Below are 21,555 nucleotides of genomic sequence, written 5' to 3'. Positions count from 1 at the left end.
CTCACGGGGTGTACGTAATTTGTAAACGCGCGTTGTGCGAACCTTAGAAGTCCTTGATGAGCAATCGCTGTGATGTGGACAGGTGAAACATGACGGAGGTTTCGCCCAGTGCATGATGGGAAATTCCTACCCGTCTGTTGGTTGGGGGGGTGGGGGGCTTAAATGCTGAGAGGTGGTGGGCGAGGGGGGGTATAAAGGGGACTCAACCCCCGGTATTGTCACAACAACAATCAGTGTCACTGAAGGTCTTCCTTTTGAGCACTTGAAAGGCACTCAATGTCCCCTACCTCCTCCCCCTCAAATTCTCCGTCCCGCTATCGGGTGGGTTCGACCTGCCAACGCCACTCGGATGGGGAATGTATTGGGGGGCACCCGAAGGTGTTTAGTGTTTACCTTCAACCTATGTTTTCACATATCTCTTGCCCTGGATCTACCGCAGGCTTTCCCTCCATCCTCGAGGACCCTCCCCTGGATCCTGACCTACACAGATTTCGTTAAGGATAACCAATGATGGCTACCGACGCACAGCACGAAAAAGCACGACCTGCACGATAAACAAGCAAACACGCTGCAAGTAAATAAATAGATTAAGCGCCGCCGTCGTTCGTGTGGGCGTGTCTTGGGCAAGGAGAATACGCCGGGAGACAGCCACGCCCATCGGCAATCCCCGCATCTTCCTCCCATCCCTCCTCCCTCCTCTCGTGCCCTCCCTCTCCCACGGTACCGTCCGTGCCTCTCTACGTCACATGTTGTTTTGCTCGGGCGCGCGCGCGGCGTCAACGCAGTGTGCGTGTGCGGGCTTTATTTTTTTTCGTGCGTGTGTGTGTGCACATGTGCGTGTCCCGTCTCGAGCGCTCCTTTCTCGCAACGTCCATCCTCTTGGGCTCGCGAGGTTCCCGCGTAAAGGCCGCCGTGTGAGACCCCTCCCCTCCATCCCTAATTCCCGTCCCCCTCCCGTCTAACCTTCCCTCACCGAGTGAGGGGCTCGAGTCTGTTGTACACGAGGAGACAGACAGACAGACAGGGAGACGCGCGAGAAGGTGTTCATCAGCGGAGGTGAACGAGGAGCCGTGAGTGGGAGTTCAAGTCGAGCCTTCACCTCGGGTCATCCCGTCCACCAGATAAACAGGCCAGAGGAGGACAGATCACAGACAGAGAGAGAGAGAGAGAGGCTGTTCGTGTTCCCGGAGGTGGGAGGGAGGGGATGGCGAGCCCGGGTGATGGGTCCGCGGGAGCGGCCGGAGAGGTTATCAAGCACGGCTACCTGCGCAAGCAGAAAACTACCCACAAACGCTTCTTCGTTCTTCGAGGTCCCGACGAGCAAAGCCCCGCGGGCCGACTCGAGTACTATGAGAGCGAACGCAAGTGGAAACACAAGTCGCTGGCCAAGCGCGCCATCGGACTGAACGCGTGTTTCAATATCAGCAAACGGCAGGATGCTCGCAACAAGTACCTCATAGCTCTCTACACCAAGGACGAGTACTTTGCCATGGCGGCAGAGAATGAGAGTGAGCAGGACGCGTGGTTCCGTGCTCTGATCGACCTGAAAAGTTGCTCCAAGGTCCTCCAGCAGCAGCCACAGCAGCAGCAGCAGCCGCTCCCTGAGGACTTGGAGGACAACTACGGACTCCTGACGCCTGGTCCGGCCTACAAGGAGGTCTGGCAGGTGAACCTGAAACCACGTGGTCTCGGACAGTCGAGGAATATGTTTGGTGTGTACCGACTGTGTCTGTCCAGCCGGCGGCTCGGCTTCGTCAAGCTGAACTCCGACAGCCCCGACGTTAACCTCCAGCTCATGAACATTCGCCGTTGTGGTCACTCGGACAATTTTTTCTTCATCGAGGTTGGCCGTTCTGCCGTCACCGGTCCTGGAGAATTCTGGATGCAGGTGGAGGACTCTGTGGTGGCGCAGAATATGCATGAAACGATACTCGAAGCCATGAAGGCCATGAGCGAGTTCCCAGATTTCCGGCCACGGAGCAAGAGCCATTCTTCCAGCAGCTCGAATCCCATTTCTGTGCCACCTCGCCGACACCTGAATAGCCTCCCTCCGAGCCAGACGGGCCTGCCCCGGCGCTCACGCACTGACAGCGTCTCGGCGTCGTCGCCTGTGGTCAGGGGGTTGTACCCTAGCGGTGCCTTTCGCATGCGTACTGCAAGCGAAGGTGAGCGCTGCTCATCTACGTCACGTCCAGGCTCGTTAGCCGGTAGCCCTGTGGCTGGCGGCAGTCCGAGCCCCGCCAACGGCATCGGCGTTGCAACAAAAGCCTTTCAGCCTCGGGCTCTGGCCCCCAGCAACCGGGCACCCCGTCTCCAGCCTTACGCAGGTCGTCCTGGCTCTGTTCCAGCATCCCAGTCGCCATCGTCTACAACCAGCCCCGTGAGTCTGTCTGGCTCAAGCTCTGGCCATGGCTCGACGACGGACGCCCTTTACGCTCGGCCTTCCAGCACCTCTGTTTCTGGCTCACCAAGTGACGGCGGATTCATTTCTTCAGACGAGTATGGGTCAAGCCCCGGTGATTTGGCCCAGAGGTCTTCAGTCTCACTTCACCACCACCATCACCAGCAGCAACACACCCAACGAAGTGCCACTCCGGAATCATTTGTAAGTCGCACACCACCCATCCCTGAAGAGCACGGTGAGACGGGTGCTTACATCTGCATGGCGGCAGGTCGGTCCGCAAATGCCACGGGTCACCACAGATCCCATTCTCGCAGCATGCCTGCTGAACGTCAAGCCACTGAGTTGGACGCGGAAAAGAATGACCTTCGGAAGCGCACTTACTCGGCCGGCAATTCCATGTTGGCTCACAAAACCCCCACCGGCACGCTGGAAGACTACACGCCCATGAGCACAGGTGGTTATGGAGGGGTTTTACGACCGCAAGCTCCGTACACACCAAAATCTCAAAGCAATGGAAGATACCAACAGGACTACAATGTGATGGGTTCGGGAAGTTCCCCTTTACCTGGTGCAAAAGTTATCGATGATGGTTACATGCCCATGTCACCTGGTGTGGCTGTCTTGCCAAGCAAAAGTGAGAGCGGTGGTTCAACTGATGTTGGCAGTAGCAGCAACGATGACTATGTGCCCATGAGCCCCAAAAGCGTGTCTGCACCGCAGCAGATAGTCAACCCTCGCTGGAGACCACAGACAGACTCAAATGGGTATATGGTGATGTCCCCATGTGGTAACAACGACAGCTGCTCACCGGTTGAGTGCAGTCCATACGTGAAGATGTGGGCTTGCTCAAAACTGTCTGTCGGTAGCACGGATGGGAAGGTGGATGTGCCGTGTGAGTACATGAACATGTCTCCTGGTCTTACTGCAGGAACACCGCCTGACTATTTCTTCACGACAAGTGCCAGTGAGACTCCTAAAACCTGCTATTACTACTACTCGTTGCCAAGGTCTTTCAAGCCAGGTATCCAAAAGCCTTTGGATGGATCCCGCCGCATGCAAAATGGTCTTGGGAACCACCAGCTCTTTGCTGACGATAAATCTTCGTCGACGAGCAGTGACAGTTTAGGCCAAGATTCTGAACCAGTGGCTTGCCAGGAAGCAGGTAGTCCAAAAAAGACGGAAGTTCATCGCGGGCCACGTGGTCAGGCTGTGCGGCCCACCCGTTTATCCTTGGGTTCAATGCCCCCGGCCAGCGAGTGTCCTCGGGAGCCAACGGAGCCAGTTAGTCCCGGCGAGTATGTAAACATCGACTTCAAGGCAAGAAGTGAGCCAGAGATCACGCCTGTCTTTGACATCCGTAACCACCATGTAAGTCCATCTCCGATAGCGGACTACATCCATGCTGCAAACTGGTCAGAAAGTCCTGCCAAGTGTTCACCACTTTCCTCCGCATCGTCGTTGGTCACACCAAGATGTATGCACACCCCGAGTGATGAGAGTAATAGTAACCTCAATTATGCCAATCTTCATCTGGGAACAATGCGCAATGCATCTGATAAGGATGGGGCATATGCAGAGATGAACTCTGTGGCTGTTGCAGCCTCAGATCGCTCAGAATCTGACAGTAATAAGCTTATGAACAGCCCTGCAGTCATGCGAGACCGCTTGTCACTGCTGGACACTAGACCCAGCTCTCGACCAAGCCTTCCAAACCCTGATCAGGGTGCTAAAGTTATTCGAGCCGATGCACAAGGACGAAGGCGTCACAGCTCAGAGACCTTTGCGTCCACATCAGGCGGGTCTAGCGGTGCCGTGGCAGCACCCTCCATGGCAATCTCGCCATCACTCTCGGACGATGTTAAGAGGCTAAGTTCCAACTCTTTTGAGAGCGTGTACGTGCGAGATGGTGAAACGTTGAACTCGACACACGGGTCCACCGGACTGGCAGGGCTCGCGGCAACCATTGGCCGAGAACCATGGTCTATGTCCCGTGAGACATCTGCTGGCTATGCAAATGGCCTGAACTACATCGCTCTCGAGCTCGAAGACGGGCTGGAACCTCTGACCATGGGACACGGAGGGAAGACGGCCATACCCGGTGTGGACTCGTACGCCAGCATTTCCTTCGCCGACGGTGGACGACCTGCACCACCTCTGGCATGATGCGGTAAGAATCGCACTTCACACTTTTATGCATCCATTTGCTTGTAAATGCAATAATTGTTTGCGCCAGGTACAACTTGACTCATCACCTTGTTCTGCTCTGCAAGATCATTTTGGCGAGCTGCCAGTACTGGACCAAAATTTAAACTGATGCCTATTGGTCTTTGTTGTTCTGTTTGCATTCTCTGACTTGTTGTGATGATCAGTTTGCCATGCTGTCATGCCCATGCACATTGACTTGGCAGAGCCATGTCTAAACTTGTTTGTTCACTCCATTCAAAACGTTGTTGGTCAGCGTTATCTAGATTTGCCTGGTGTTTGGCTTAATGGTTAGGGTGGTGGGCTTGGGATCCTAAGATCCTGAGATCAAATCCCACTTGACTGTTGAATTAATACCAGGTGGGGTTTACTCAGCCTGTCATCCTTCCGAGGTCGGCAAAATGAGTGCCAGCTTGCAGGTATCCTGTGTCGGAGTGGCGGCCTGTCCAGGATTGTGTCCAATAGCCAAGGAGACTGCTTCGGCAGTATCAACGCTCTGCACAGACTATGGTCCCGATGGATGGATGAATTATTTAGATGGTTGTTGTACTTGTCGGCTGACAGGATGGCCAGAGGGTACGCACACTTGCCTCTAAGCTATCTATCCTTTGTTTGAATCCTGTCCCAGCTATAAACTGTCATGCCGGTGTTTCACAGGCAGGCCAATTCATCAATGTGTGTGTGTCGTTCCTCGGATGGACGTTAACAATCCCACGGATTCCTTCATGAAGAGTAGGCGAGCTATGGCCGGCACCACGGCCAAATTCCTAATTCTTGCCCTAACTGCTGCTGGGAGAGGGATGGCAAACCGCCCAACATGACCCCTGGCCAAGAAACCGCTTTCGCAGAACCAAAGCTTTGTAACACAGAGGACGGACGGTACGTTGGTCAGTCATTATACGTGCAGATCGCTCGGTGACATTTTATCCTCTGATCTGTTTGAGATCAGGTTCACAATTACCCAGAGGTCCTACGGCTTCGAGCATGAGCTCAATTTTGTCGGGGGCTTATGCCGGTGAAAAATGAGGCAGTTCAGATTATCTTCACCGGCCACCTCCCTGGCCACACACTTGATGATTGTGACCATTCTTTGTCATTTGGTGAATTTTTTTCTTTCTTTCTTTCTTTCTCCTTTGGCCGCTTTTTCGCGGCTGGTGCGTCCCACGAAAGCTCAGACTTGCAGGGGAACGCTGCCCCAACATCCTTTGTGATGCAGCAGCTCAAACCCCAGAGACTGGCCCATGGCCCCGTTGCTTGGCACAACCATTCGCCAAGCGGCTTGCTTTGGAAAGGCTCATGAGCTGACGTCTGCGCCTGTAATTGCTTTTTGTATGCGTGCTCGTCATGCCAGCCAAGATTATCTGGCTCCAGGTACGAGTGTTTTGCACAGTGAAGCGGTGACGGAATGAGACTCGGGCAGCAGTTGCCACCGCCGCTGCCTGGAATTGCGTGGCATCCTTTTGAGCAGCTATGGTTGTTCTTTCTCCTTTTGAAGCTGAAAAACCTTGTTTGCAAACAGTCTTTAGCCATCGTCCAGCCCTTCTGGAATGCCCGCAGACCGTTGGGTGCCCCATTTTGCCATCTGGCAAACTGCTAACGTGTGGCTTCATTGAGCCTGAATATACTGCAGCAATTAATACAAACACAGCTTCAGCACTGTTAATTTCATTGCGCGGGAATGATTCTATTTTTTGCCTGGGTGGCCTGTGGGGCGTATCGTATCGAATGAACCGGCCGCTGTGCCAAATGCTTGGTGGCACCACCACGTTGGCAACCACGTTGCAGAGGGATAGGTGATGGGGTTTAAATGGGGATACACTATACGCAGTTCTCTATCGTGGGTTATTACATGTCAGTGGTCCTCATATCTATTACATTCTGATAGGGCAGACGTGTTGGAAAAGGGGTACGGGTTGGTGGGAGGGGGGGGGTTGGGGGTGGTTTCCATCGCTCTGAAACTCGCCTTGTGAACAAGTCACAATTTGCACTAATGATATCGTACACACATAAAGGAACCTGGCGTGTCTATGATGTATTGCAAAATGCTCCGTCTGGCAATTGTCTGATGATTGCTTATGAATAGAGAGCATCCCGATACTGTCAGAAATTACTATTGCGATGTCAGAGGGAGGGACTGCTTTGACTTGTGCAGTTGTCATTCAGAGCTGAAATCTCTTCATCATAAGCGTCCTTGTTATTTGCATAATTTTCAGCGCAATTGGGGTATCATATGCTGAGTATACGATAACGCGTTTTTGATGTTACCAGGAACTACATAACCAACTGGCAGGTGCCATAAAGTGTGGACCATGCAGGTTAGCCAGTTGTTATTTATTTATTTATTTATTTATTTTACAGAGTCTAAGGCTTGTAGTAGAGCTGACACACACACACACACACACACACACACACACACACACACACGCATACATATGGACCATATAGATGAACATATGAGACAAACACAGCCACTGAGCTTGGGGGGGGGGGGGAATGCTGTCACTTCCTGGAGCACTCTGGGCACCAGCGACGGTCACAGCAATGGAACCACATCACCGTACTCACCGGGGCATTTCTAAGGAGGAATTTCCTCATCTCCATGGATGACAACCTGTGTTCAAAATAATGGTGATTATCCGTGCTCTTATCCTTTCAATTGCTGAACGTCAAGGAAGGAAAGAGCACATACCATTAAAAAAAAAAGTCTTTGGTACGACTCGACCGGGGTTTGAACCCCCAGACCTTCCAGACTCAGAGGTTATGAAACATTTTCTAATTTGAAATGGTCAAACCTGTACGTATTGGGTTTTAGTGCCATTGCAGCCTGAGGAAGGCTACGAGGTAGGGGTATGGGCAGGAGGCTCAGATTTTGCCCAACAGAGGCAACCGTTGTTTATTTAACGAAAACGATTGAAGCTTCGTTTGGAAAACTTTGGAGCTATCTACATATTACATATGAAAAGAGCTTACAGAGCATTTGACCGATGTGACCCCTTCTCTCCCTTCCATTTAACTTCACTGCCTCTCCACCCCACACCAATCCATCTTTTTTCTTTTTTTTTCCTGGTGCATACATAATAAGTAGATGATACCACTTCAAGATACTCCATTGCATGATTAATAATTAATTAATCCACAAATCGTTTTCTGCTCCTTTCCTTCATTCTGTGTTACTAAATACATCCTTTTGAACTCTTGAAATTTATGCCATCTTGTCAACATCCCTCTGGCGCCCTTCCAAACAAGTTTTACTTCTCAAATAATTAAGGGGAAAGAGAGAATTTTGTCTTTGACGTCATCACAATTTATTTGGTTTTGGACGCCAATTCATCGGAAAGCTTTTGAGACGGCATATTTTCCTTGAAGGTATCACATCTGGGTTCGATCCCCTCAACCCCGACTGCCTCTGCGCCGCAGAGTCCTCCTTCCTTTACGGGGGTCATCGTGAAGCCAGCCATCTCACCTGCGAGCCCTCGCTACAAACTGAAAGATCTGTAAATTTCCTTTTAACAAAATGTATTCAGCCATTCTGTTCCATTACTTTGGCCAAATTCGAAATCTCTTATCGAAGGCAATGGGACAGACGGCCCAGTAGTTTTCCGCAGCAACAAACCATGACGCACATTTTTGGATGGGACAGTAGGATTTATAAGGTTGGGTTAAACCAGATCTCCTGACCCTGTTACAAGTTTGTTTCATCACTTTGATGGGCAAGTGTTCCACATCATAAAGGTGGAACTTATCATAAGGATAAGTATCGTATCGTTCCACACAACATATGTTCCACATCATAAGGGTGGAAATAACTGGCTGTATGTATATGTATATATATATATGTATATATATATATATATCCTGATTTGTTGGTGCAGTGGTTCGGGCAGTGGCTTGGGATCCAAAAGGTCCTGAGTTCAAGCCCCGTTGAGCCACTGAATTAATACACCAGGGGGTTGACTCAGCCTGTCATCCTTCCGAGGTTGGCGAAATGAGTACCAGTGTACTGGGCCGGTGTATACCCCAGTTAAAATAGGTGTACCATATCCCTGTGTGTCGTAAGAGGCGACCAGAGTTGTGTCAGGAAGGGCATCCGGCGTAAAACATGTGCCAAATCTTTATGCGGATCATACGGATGATCCGCTGTGGCGACCCCTAACGAGAACAGCCGACAGAAGAAGAAGATGTGTGTGTGTGTGTATATGTATATGTATATATGTATATGTATATGTATATATATATATATATGTATATGTATATATATATATATATATATATATATATATATATATATATATATATATATATATATATATATATATATATATATATATATATATATATATATATATATATATATATATATATATATATATATATATATGGATATATGTTCGAGCTATTTATGCTTTCGTAAAACATCAATGACATTGATGTTTAAAGTTGTCGCAAAAAATAACCTGGGAGTGCAACATAGCAATGTTGGGCCAAATCGCTTCTTTGAAAGTTTTCATTGTGATGTTGAACCTATGTGTGGACATGATGGATGTGGTGCAGCAAGTTTTTCCGAACAATTTGTCCAGGTCTATGGAACTGCATGGAAATTAAAGAAAAGGTCACACACACACACACACACACACACACACACACACACACACACACACACACACACACACACACACGTTCAGATAGTGAAGTCACACAATGTGTACTGATACCCTCCAAGCAGTTTTTGAAAAGAAAAAAAAAGACCTTTTCATCAGAACCAGATATGCAGTACATGACTTGATTAAATATTCTTCATTATCATTCTGGGTGGAAAGCTTTTCTGCACAGGCAGCAGTTGGTGAATCATCTATTTATTATGTACACACCAGAGTCGGGACTGTTGTTGCGGTTAAACGGAGACAATTGATCCCCCCTCCCTCCCTCAGGCAGCATTCACCACAATCTGGTATGTTGTGGTTTAACTTTGGCTAGTTTGCTCAACACCGCGTGATGTTTTTAATGGAATTTTCAACACGATGTAAACAACAATGAGGTTGAAGTTATTCTTTTATCCTCCATCAATTCCCTTCTCTCAGGGTCTCTTTTAATCCCTCACACTCCGTTCGGTGTCCCGTTCACAAAATGATAAAAGAGCTTCGGCTGAACCGCGCTACACATCAGGTGGTGTATAGGTAAGGCGTTGTTCAAGAAAACTATGTTCGAAAAGATTTCTTGTTTCAGTCGATGAAGATTTGGCTTGTTGAGGTAATAATTGCAATTTTGTGTCCCTTGTTGAGGTGGTGGTTGTTTCCTCGAGGAGAAATGTGGCACACCTGAGGCGACGCTCCTCTTTCCATGTAGGCCCTCTCACTTGTATTTCTGGCCTTCCACAACACAATGACGACCGGTCTTCAATATCAAAAAAGTAACTTCATTCGTCGTGAATTTGTAACGAATCGGTCACGTGCTCCGGCTCTACGTTTTATTTTTCATTCCAATTTTTTTTTTCCTCATTCTTGGAGCCGTATCGCATGCTGCATGAGGACATGATTAGGAAATCAGCACGGCTTATGGGCTGAGAAGCTGCAATCCCAACAGCGTGAACCACATGCTCGGGCGGGAACGCCAAATGAGCGGGAATGCCATTGTGACGTCATCCAGATCAATCCGACTTGGAGATCCCACGACGTCCTTTTGAAGAAATTGTCCAGGCGCATCCTGCTAATGTGAAAATAAATTTATCTCAAAAATAAAGCCGAGCTAAAACAAGTACAAAAAAAAACATTGTTAACTGCTATTGCAAAAAAAATAATACGTTGTTGCTGATACAATCTCCTCTTTGTCCTTCCATTGTTCCAGCCTTGATGGACGCAAAAAAAAATGGAGTTGTGTTCAATTTCATTCTCCACATTAATGTGCGTCTCACACATTGTTTACAACCTTTAGAGATTGTGCTGTGACACATTTAGGAAACAGGAGGAGCATCATTTGATGGATTGATTGTTTGCGACACGTTTACGCACCATGCTCCATTGGACCCTTGCTTCTTTTATCATGTTGTTTTATTCATTTTGGTGACACCAGAGTGACGAGACGTTGCAATGATATGCTGAGTGCAACAGTGATCATGCTTTGCAGATGGCTCCATAATTCGCCCGTCACGATGCGGTCGCTCAACTGGATGTCGCACATAGCTTGGATATAGCAACCAAAAAGTATCAAATCAAAATACTCGTGTGTACTGCTCGGAGGTGTGTACTTTGTACTCTTTGGCTCGTTACCTGGCTCACAATCAACAGGTGATAAAGCCGATCCACTGTGAACATCATTGTTGTTTTGAAATGATTTGTCTTGGTGTGAGAGAGTGAGTGCTTACATGCATGCTAACATGCAATGAAAAGGAACCGCTCACTGTTGAAAGCAAACTCAGCTGCTATACCGCAACATGCAATGCGCCGTATCAATCTACAGGCTTTAGAAGTGTTTGTGGCAAATCCAGCCATCCCCGGCCCTCCATCCGCCGACGTTGGAATCAATCCACGGATGCGTTTCTGACCTGCTGCCCACCCATCACGATGCGGTTATGGAGTTGTTCGGGTTGTTGAGTTGATACGGGCCTGATTATGGAGTTGTTGATGCAAGTGGATATTTGTAAAGGAAGTGGAGCTGGGCTCTGGTCGGAGCTTACCGATGTATGTTTCTGACTTACCCAACAATGTTTTGGTATATGTGTATGTAATCAGATACACCTCCTGACTGTTGTGGTGATCATCACCTCAGATTATGTCTCGCATGGTAAAACTGCATAATCCGCAAAGAACAACTGTCTATCTGAGACCCAGACAATTGTTCCCGCTAATGCAAACCCTTCTATCAGAAGGCACGTGATCTGATCGGTGGGTAAATCGAAACATGTGCAGTTTGACAAGCACCCCCCCTGTCTCCTTTGGACACAGTCCTACACCAAAGCATTGCCTCCAACCCAGAGGCCTCAGCCCGACGACTCTGTCGAATCAGGGGCCACGGCCCGACGACTCTGTCAAACCAGGGGCCTCAGCCCGACGACTCTGTCAAACCAGGGGCCTCGGCCCAGCGACTCTGTGAAATCAGGGGCCTTGGCCCGGCGACTGTCGAATCAGGGGCCACGGCCCGGCGACCCTGTCAAACCAGGGGCCTCAGCCCGACGACTCTGTCAAACCAGGGGCCTTGGCCCGGCGACTCTGTGAAATCAGGGGCCTTGGCCCGGCGACTGTCGAATCAGGGGCCACGGCCCGGCGACCCTGTCAAACCAGGGGTCTCAGCCCGGCGACTCTGTGAAATCAGGGGCCTTGGCCCGGCGACTCTGTCAAAGCAGAGGATTCTGCATATATATATATATATATATATATATATATATAATTATTATTATTATATATATATATATATATATATATATATATATATATATATATATATTATTATATCCCTTCAGATGTTGAGGATTCTGATGCCTCTTGATTAAAAGAGACCCCGATAGAAGGGATTCTGATGCATTCTGATGCAAAATCGGTCTCACCAAATCACCTCGTGATGCATGCGTGACTTTTTAAACATTTTGTTCTGTTGCACAACATTGGTTGATTATTTGATTAAAAAAATAGTGACATCGCATTGCAGTTATTTGCTGGAAATTTTTCCTTGAATTGACACAAGGTTGGTTGACTCAGCCTGTAATCCTTCTGAAGTCAGCAGAATGAGTAGCAGCTTCCTGGTATATAATAGGGATACTGCATGAGCAGCACAGCTGCACTTACAGAAAATGATGCGAGCAGTCACAGGCTGCATAAAAAACAACAACAACAACAACAACAACAACAACAACTTTAAAATTGTAAAGGATTATTGTCCATTGCTGTAATTATTATGATGTAAGAATATTGAGCATCTGAGGTTGCAAGTCCTCCCACTCCCCCCCCCCTTCCACACCCCCACCACTCATCCATCGCCATACTGCTGTTACATTGATTGATTGTCAATTTCACACCACCCCTGATTATTTCAGTAAGTTTACAATGTTGACTTCATGTTAAATGTAAATACAGTTATGCAGGTATCTAGCTAGATCCGTCAGGTCGTGGCCGACTTCTGGTGGCCCATTCATGATCAGATTTCTCCATACATCCTTATCCTGCACTGCTTCCCGAAGCTCTGGCAGACACAGCTTGGTCACAGCCTTTACCCCATCCATCCATCACATACAAGGTGTGCCTCTTCCTCTTCTTATTTCAACCACAGCCAGCATGGTTGGATTTCTCCAGACTTTCGTTTTCTGCACGCATGACGTGTCCAAAGTATGACAGTTTCTGTTTTAGCATCAGTGCCTCCAATGCGTAAATACAGTACTCCTCATTTAATACGGGAGAATCTTCTCGCAGATGTCGTCCAGGGAAGGACACATTGTGTTTGTTGGAGAATGGGAGGGGATTACGGAGATTTTTGTTTTATTTCATTTTCATTTCTTTGCATGGCACACCGCCCACTCGGCCTCTTACTTTGTTACGCAATGGTGGCTTTGGAAGTGCTTGTGCATTCCTGCCACATCGTGAAACACAACGACATGGAATCCTGCTCTGTCATTCCCAGCATGCATACGTGCATCTTAAAATCCCATATCTGAGCATATTGACCCTATAGGTGAGCGACTACATCACTGCACAAGGGGTAACTGGAATGAGGCAACGTGGTGTGTGTGTGTGTGTGTGTGTGTGTGTGTGTGTGTGTGTGTGTGTGTGTGAGATATATATATATATATATATATATATATATATATATATATATATATATATATATATATATATATATATATATATATATATATATCAGATACACACATATGACATCATCAATGTTCCATATTGTTCATAGAACGTTGAAGCAGTCCCTTGGTAAGGATTGCCGTGGGTGGTTTGCCTTTGCCTTCCCACATGCCTGCGTTTGTGTGGTTTTATGTAATATTTGTAGCACTGCATTTAATTATCTGCACGGTTAGCCATCGCACGTGCCGGCTGATCGGTTCTGACACTGTGCTGTACATTTTGTCCTGGGATGCCATTGAAGCGGTTACGGCACTTTGGGCATTGGCACACTCATAACAACTCGCTGCAATACTCTGGTCCAACTTAAGGGATAAACTTGTGTTGCTATTATTTTTTTATTTTTTTTTTGTGTTCCAGTTTTCTCTTCCCATCATGCATGCTTCACTAACAAAATTGATTTTTCCTTTTTTATATATATATTTTTTTTGCACAATCAAATTTACAGATGAATAATTGCATTGACCTTTCTTCATTGTGTTGCAAGCATGCATGCCGGCTCGTCTGATTGGGCATTGTTTTGTGCACAAACTCACAGGAGTGTGACATTGGCAATATTTCATGCTTCTTCTTCTTTTTCCTTTTGTGTGGTGAAAAATATAACATATTGATCGATGTAAAGACTTCTCCCAATACTGTACCATGAGATGATGGGCCCTGAAAACAGCCTTTATTGGGTCGGATCTGTGGGGGGGGGGGGGCATTCGACGTCGATGTCAAACTCATCGTTTGCTGTGTTTGCCAAACTTATGAGATTAGTCATTGTTCATGGAACACATGGTAGGGTGGACCGCGTGAAGGTTGCCATCTCATGCCCTAAAATTGGATACCACTGGAAAATGCGGGAAAATGCAAAAATGAGACAAATTTTGATCTACCACTACTATTACTACCACCACCATGTTTTGTAATAGCCCCATTTTTCCCCCCACCTTTTTGTGGGGTCAGCCGGTAAAGATTTTTGTCTAGAGCCTTTCACCATCTGGTTGGCCAGGCCTGATGTTTGACTGAAGGTGATTTGGGCAGGAATTTCTAATTTGTTCAAGCTGCCGGCGCTGGAATCTCTCATTGAATTGAAGATAAGTCGATATCTCCAAAACGTCTTCATCTCCTCGTCTTCTTGTTCTTCTTTCTTATGCAGTCGCATGGTTGCAGGTAGCATTTGCTGGGGAGGGGTGGTGGTGCACCCGTGCTGCTGATGCAGTGCCCCTGTAGATTAGAGCAGGACTTTTGTAATTTGTTCAGGTTGTCGGACTGCTCGCCTACTCTTCTGGAAGGTTGTCGTGGGATCTTCAATGTCCACCAACTAATGCCTGCAGATGAGCAGATGGGACATCCTATTTAACGTCCATCTGAGGGACCGCACACGCATTGATGAATCGCCCTGCTGCGAAACACCAGGCTGACAGTTTATAGCTGGGATGAGATTCAAACCCACACATGACCGCTCATAGGTGAGCTTGCGTACCTCTAAGCTGTCCTGTCTTCCCTTGAGGGAAATTTCTATAAGATACAGCAATTCCCTTAGGCAATTATTTTTAATAATTTGATTAATTATTTCACCATTTGGGTTTTTATCAAAATTCTTTCAATTCTATTTTTTTCCTGCTAACCTCCTGTCCTACTCCAACTCTCCCTACAGGTGACGCTTGCACGTCCATCCGCTGTCCACTTGCTTTGTTCTCTCTTCGTCGAAACTCTCCTCATTGTCTCTCGCTTAGAACCTCTACGAGCCTCGACTTTGTAAAAAATAAATAAATGACATTTGTCTAAACAAGATTATGCTGAATGTAATCTTGTTGAATAAGCCATAGCTAAAACATTACAAGGCAATTGTCCTCAATTGTAATTCTGTGCGTTTTAGAAGAGCCTTGTAGGCGACCGGAGTGTTTTGTATTATGTTTCGTTTTGGACATCCATTAAAAACGAGAACCCGTTCATAACCATATGCCATTGCGCAGAGTATCAGCCATTTGGTGTAGGCCTCGGCCACTTGCTGTGGATTGCCATCTGTGAGCAGAATTCGAATGATTATTGAGCTCGGTTTCCGGCCATCGGTGAGGCAAGGGCCGTAAGCCGCTTTTACCATTTGGCTCCCTGTAAGAAATTGCAATCCAATTCGTCGTCGTTGACATGAAAACGCTAAATTTGCGGTAATCATTCATAGACGCAATCGGTTAGGGCACCCTGGTTTGTCGGAATGACCGAGAGGCTTCTTTATGCATTTTTATTCATTTTCGCAATGGGGGGTGTTTGGTGGAGAGAATGCTTTTTTCCCTTCCACCTGCGACCGATTCCCAGTGGGCCAATTCCGGAGCTCCACTCTTGAGTCTTCAAGCTGTCGAGGTCGAGTCGGCGTGCGCCCGAGAATGCAAATGCCCGTACCACCCCTAACCCAGAGACCAATAAAGCAGCGACCGCCCGCTCCCGGACTCCAAGCGGTGTTTACTCTCCCCTGACACCAGGGTCAAGCTCCCCTCGCTGGCCTTGGCATGGCCACAGTGGCACAGACAGACGGCACACAAAGGGATGCGCCTGCGCAAAGCACGCCTGTTGTCACCCTTGCACCCTTCTTTTCCTCGCACTAGGCCCCTCTGCCACTCGCTGTTGAATAATTAATGCCCTCCCCCCCTACTGCTTTCCACAGCCCATCTTTCAAGCCACCCACACACCATTCCAACTCTTCCTCCTGTTCCCCCTTTATTTTCTTTTTTCTTGTTTTTCTTTTCCTCTTCCACCAAAACCTTCCTTGTATCCAAAGCCCCTCTCAACTCTTAAGCTCTCTGCTAATGATAGAAAACCGAGTGACGACTTACTGTCCAATGTGAATCTTTACCTGTTGACATCTACCAGTGGAGGGGGAGGGGGAGGGGTAATGGATGCTGCCTGATGGTCTTGCATACACACACACACACACACACACACACACACACACACACACACACACACACACACACACACACACACACACACACACTATTCTTACCTGCATGTCATAGGGACAATTATTGGTACCAACGAGAATGTTGACAATTTTGAGTCATCGTTACATCGTAAATTAAAGGCCATGGGTTCTGAATTCACGCTGTTATGTTACAGACACGTGTTCACAGTATGAGTTTGCAAGCCTTTTGGCTTTTTGACCTTGTTGCAGCAGGCGAAATGTAAGCAGACAGACTGCGGCCTTTCCCGGAAAGCAACGAGCAGTTAAGAAAAATAGAACATCGGACTCACCAAAGCCGAATGGAGCACGGGCGTGAAAGCACAGTTGGGTTCGGAAAAGGATGAGGCTTTCGGGGAGTGATGAGACCAACAAAAGGCCAGGGTTGTTCACGGCGTTGAAGCGTCGTTGGATGGGCTTGGCGTGGCAAGGTCTTGGAACATGGCTTGTGGGCATTGCCCCTTTCACCCACAAGGGAGGCTCTTGACTTGAATTAATCTAGTTTCACGTTGCAAAAGCGTGTCACATTTTACTTTTCCTTTTTTTTCTGAAATTGATTCCTCGAACTGAGATTGCCATTGCTCGTCGGTTCTGATGGTCACTGTTTTGGCCAATGAGGTTTGCTATGAGTTGGGAAGCAGGACATTGACTGCATAATTTGGCAATTGTACCAAAAGGAAGTGTTTTGATTAATAGTTTTGACAAGCTGCTACTTTGGTATTTTTCTTTATTTTCATTTTTCTTTCCAAGAAGAGCAACAGTTGGTGATTATGTGAAACGGCGGTAAGCCGGTGTGTCAGTGTTTACCGTACGCCACCAAGGTTTGTCATTATTATTTGATACGAAAAGGCATCCTCTGGAACAACTTTAAATGAAGGGTCACCCGTGCATGGTGGACCTGGCCCGTGAGATAGACGGGGCCGACTCGGCGTTGAGAAACGATGTCACGGCCTTTAGGATGGAAAGTGGGAAATGAAAGCTGTCGGCCGTTGCTGGAGTCCCCTCGCCAGAGCCCCTTCGCTCTGGCACGCACAAGGCCTGTGCTGTGTGGGTGGATTATCGGCCGCTGCATTGAAGCCAGAGTATGGTGGGGGGATTAGGGAGGGGGAGGCTGAGGCCACGGACAGAGGGATGGCCTCTTAATTACTAATTTTCTTTTGGTCGGGAGGGGGAAGTGGAGGGGGGCTTGTTTTACAAACTTCATCTGAGCTCGTACGTGTCAAAAAAGATTTTGAGGTTGAATTGTGTGAACCAAAAATTTCATCATTTAGGCAGGCCCTTTTGGCTCAGGTTTGCCCAAACGACACGCACCTCGTCCTTTCATGGCTCTGGGCTGTGTGAGGCACACAAAGCCAGGGTGCTGCTGGCAAGATTTGGCAAAAGCTGTTTACAAGCCTGGTGTGATTGAAACCGCCGAGTTGTCCTTCGCCCCGTCAGGATTCAGGCATGTGTTTTGCACCCTCGATTGCAGTAAGCTCCCCCCCCCCCCTTGTTTTTAATTCCTTTTAACCACCGCTAAATAGTGTAGCCTGACGGCAACCTCGCAGCCATGCTTGGCATGCCGTGATGCCTCCGAGGTGTGCGGCAAACTCTATGAATGGATTGCCTGCTTTTCAGGTTATATCACGCCCCACATACATATGTGAGCAGCTCGATTGACATCCGGAAAGTTGTGGGTTTTAGTTCAGCTCTCCTCTGAGAAACGTAACAAAACACAGGGATAGTGCAATGGTTAAACAATTTGGTTTTGCTTCTGTCAACGCAAGTTTCCCGATTGTACTTGTCTGGGTCAGGAGGGTACTGGCAGGATTAATTTGAAAGGGCGCTACCTGGTGGTTCAGGTGTACGAGTATTTGGTTTTTACCTGGACTTGTTAAAAAGAAGGACAATGCGTATTTGTTTGTTTTATAATTCAGCGTGGTGGTACATTTGGGTGACACCGTCCTTTCATCGGTAGCATTTCTGTGCCCACCCCACCTGCTGTCTGTGCATCGAGAGCCGAAGGTGGACGGAGGTTTTCACCCCTGTTTGTCCGTATGTTTGTGAGCATGGTATCTCAAAAGGTTATGGATGCATTCAGACGAAACTTGGTGGACAGATTGGGTGTGTGACAAGTTTGGTAAAAATCCAGGTCTGGAAAATATAATTTTTTTTAACTGGTTCTTCACTGTGGAGAGATAGGGCCGAAACTATACTATGGCACCGTATCTCAAAAATGTATGGACGGGTTATTACAAAACCTGGTGGATGAGTTGGTTGGGTGAGAAGAACAAGGCAATTCGATCCTGGTTCAGGTCCGGATCCAGATCCAACCAATCAGTGGGATACAAAACATAAGCTGTTCATCCTGGCAGAGGTACATGCTCTACCGAGTGTTATTCTCGTTTGTCTGTTTCACTGTTTGTATATTAGCCTCTCCCATGCTTTTGTTGTGTGTGTGTGTGTCTGTCTGTCTGCCTGCAGGCAGATGTACTTTAATATAGATCGCTCATTCTCACGTCTACCGTCATCTATATACTCTGATGAGTTTCTGCATCGCTGAGTGCTCAGTGTTGTTTCTTTGTGTTGAAAGTGAACAGTCAATTTGTATTTTAAAATGCTTCAGCTATCGAATGCCCCTGATCATGCTTCGCTGGAATTTCATTTTTATTCGAACATAAATGCTGCACGAAATATCTTTGGCTTTCTGATACAATCCCTGCATTGCCGTTGGCCTCCATTGTCATCTCTATTTCGAGTCATGTTGTTTTCAGCCACAGCTCTAGCGGTGGTGTGATATATCAGCTTCGGTCTGCTGTTAGAATGGAGAACACTCGGTTGTATGATTGGCAGCATGTGGTTGACCTTCTGCTGACAACTCATCAGGTTGCCGCAGTTTCCGTCAGATGGAGAGAAAAGTTTGTGCTCTCGGGATTTGTGGGCGTAGTGGATGGAGCAAAGAGTTGTGAATGAGGGGGCCCTCGAGCAAGACTTCAAAAGTCTCGCGGTGGTGGCGGAGGTGGTGCTTCCTGTCGAATTATAATTATTCACCGTGCCTTGGAAGACGAGCCTTTGGAGGCATGTTTTCGTTCTGCGTCCAAGCTGCTACCGTGCTCCCAAAAGAGAGAAACGTGTGAAAGCATCGTGGCGTGCAGCCACGCATCCTGACGTCACGTTTTGTAGCCAAAGCTTGCCATTCCATCATAAATTACTGTTCTCATGTTGAGAAAAAAAAAAAACTTGTGAAATTCCATGACTTGATCGTCATTTTCAAGTCGACGTTCCACAGAAATGTTTGCCGAACCTCGACTTTCTTTCGGGGTCATTGTTCGGTCCGACATCATTGGGGTGGGAACGTTGCAGGCTCAGCCGACATCATTGGGGTAGGACGGGCAGCCGAGTAAAGGGAACACAGTGGTGTCTGATGAGATTTGTTGACAAGGGATCTTGACTGAGTGCCACTGGTTATTTTCGGACGTCTGTGTTCTTTACTTGCCAAGGTGTTTCAACAAACAGGTTGACGCCACGACGGTTGACCGCGTGGTTCGAGAGGAGGTGGGAATTGAAATTGATTGAGGTCTTTGTCACTGAATCAAACTCGAGGCCCGTTTTCACATTGCTTGGTAACTACTACTCACATTAACGTGGTTGATGGATCTCGGCCCACCGAGTCCTTCTTGTGAAAGACTGACCGCATGCCTCTCGGCATGTTTTTGGTTTTTAACGGCACTTTCTTTTCCACCATTTTTGTTTTCCTATTCTCTGTTTTTTTTTTCTCGCTCTTTCCCATTCCTGAATGTTGTCCGTGTTGTCCTTGGCTTGCCTATCGTTTTGACCTGGCAAGACCCATGCCATGCCCTCAGCCTGCCCCAGGAAAGGGATACACTCTCAATGGCTTCCTATTTGTCGAGTTTTGTTGTCTTTTCTCAGTCCAAAGGAAATTGCTTTGTGTCCAAACGCTGAATCCGGTACTTGTGTGGCCAATGGTGGGCACGGCAGTTGAAGGAATTGAGAGCATGTCTCGATAGAGGAACAGTATAATTTTTCACATTTTTGATGTCCACGTTCACAGCTCGGCCATTGAAGTTTTCTCGGAACGGGCACGATGACTGACTTGTTGCTTACACATTTGCATGTGTATCCTTGGTTGGGGGCACACCCGGGCTGGATGAGCGGTCCATGTAACGTCAACTTAATTTTTGTGAAGTTTCTCCCCCCCCCCCATTTTTTTCCTGTTCCTTCCTCGCTTTTACCACGACTCGTTGCTTTAGAGGGGACGAACATACCGGATACTTTTATTGAGGTGCTGGAGTTTGAAGAGTCGTCAAAATGTTTTCTCCCCCGAACATGAAAGAATGGAAGCTCGACACTGGGTTTTTGGTCATTTCCTATGCAGTTTCAAGCAAATGTCACGATTGTGTTTTTTTTCCTTTTCTTTGTTTTGTTTTTTTCATTGGTGGATGAGTTTTTTTGATGGTGTCGGAATCGGAAGTCGGAATTGATGGTGTCGGAATCACCCTCCTCCCCCCTGCCCCTCCCCTTCACTACTCGTGTGTTTTGGCAGAGAAAGGTCTTGTCACGCACAAGGTGCTATGCACCGAAAGATGTCAGCTTTCCTTTTTACACCCAGAATTCATCAAATAGTGAGAGCGTTCGATAATAAACAGTGGCGTGGTGCGCGTGGGCCGGCGCATTGCAAACGTGGCAGGCTCCGGGCGGATTCCGCGTTGGCAGCGGAAGTTCTGCTTGTTTGTCTCTTCGTTTTTTTCTGCCTGTTTCTCTTTCTTTCTTCTTTCTCCCCCCCCCCCCCTCTTCCCTTTTTGTGAAAGGCAAAGCTCTGCTTGCCAGGAGACGCCAGAAAGCTTCATTAGCCTTTCATGAAATGCGCAAACAGGGCGTGGCACCGGGTGACTCAGGGGGAGAGGCAAGCAGAGTGTATCCACGCAGCAATTGTGAGTCACAAACACCAGAGCGAGTCGGAGCATGCTCTGCCCATTGTGGACGAACACCTGTACCGGTGGTTCACTTGGCGAATACCAAGGTCTCCAAACGTACACACGTGGACGCTCTACGAGTGTGCGGTCTTGTCTGCCAACCGGCAGCACCTCCGCCCCCTCCCCCTCCCCCCACCTTTGAGTCACCCGACCCACAGAGCCGTGAAAGATCGGATATCCGATCAACTCGCTGAGTCCTGT

The 21,555-nt window shown here is 47.8% G+C and overlaps 1 protein-coding gene across 3 annotated transcripts in view; it reads left to right on the top strand.

Annotated features, from left to right (window-relative positions):
- The first annotated feature begins 700 nt into the window (after positions 1-700).
- The window catches only part of LOC147009590 (insulin receptor substrate 1-B-like), a 61,768-nt gene continuing 40,913 nt past the window's right edge, over positions 701-21,555 (top strand). The window contains exons 1-2 of one of the 3 annotated variants that reach the window (XR_015052960.1): positions 701-4,571; positions 12,670-12,829. Coding sequence is in view for 1 of the 3 variants with exons in the window: in XM_085862574.1 (XP_085718700.1) it covers positions 1,205-4,567 (3,363 nt within the window). In the remaining 2 variants the exon portion in view is untranslated. The remainder of the gene's footprint in view (positions 4,572-12,669; positions 12,830-21,555) is intronic. The other 2 variants (XR_015052961.1, XM_085862574.1) reach the window with 2 other exon arrangements.

Source organism: Eptatretus burgeri, chromosome 17 (assembly GCF_056783735.1).
Source record: "Eptatretus burgeri isolate ZD-2024b chromosome 17, Ebu_testis_v1, whole genome shotgun sequence".
In the NCBI taxonomy this organism is placed as follows: Eukaryota; Metazoa; Chordata; class Myxini; order Myxiniformes; family Myxinidae; genus Eptatretus; species Eptatretus burgeri.
The sequence above is the reverse complement of the archived record's forward strand: the minus strand, read 5'-3'. Positions and strand labels throughout refer to the sequence as shown.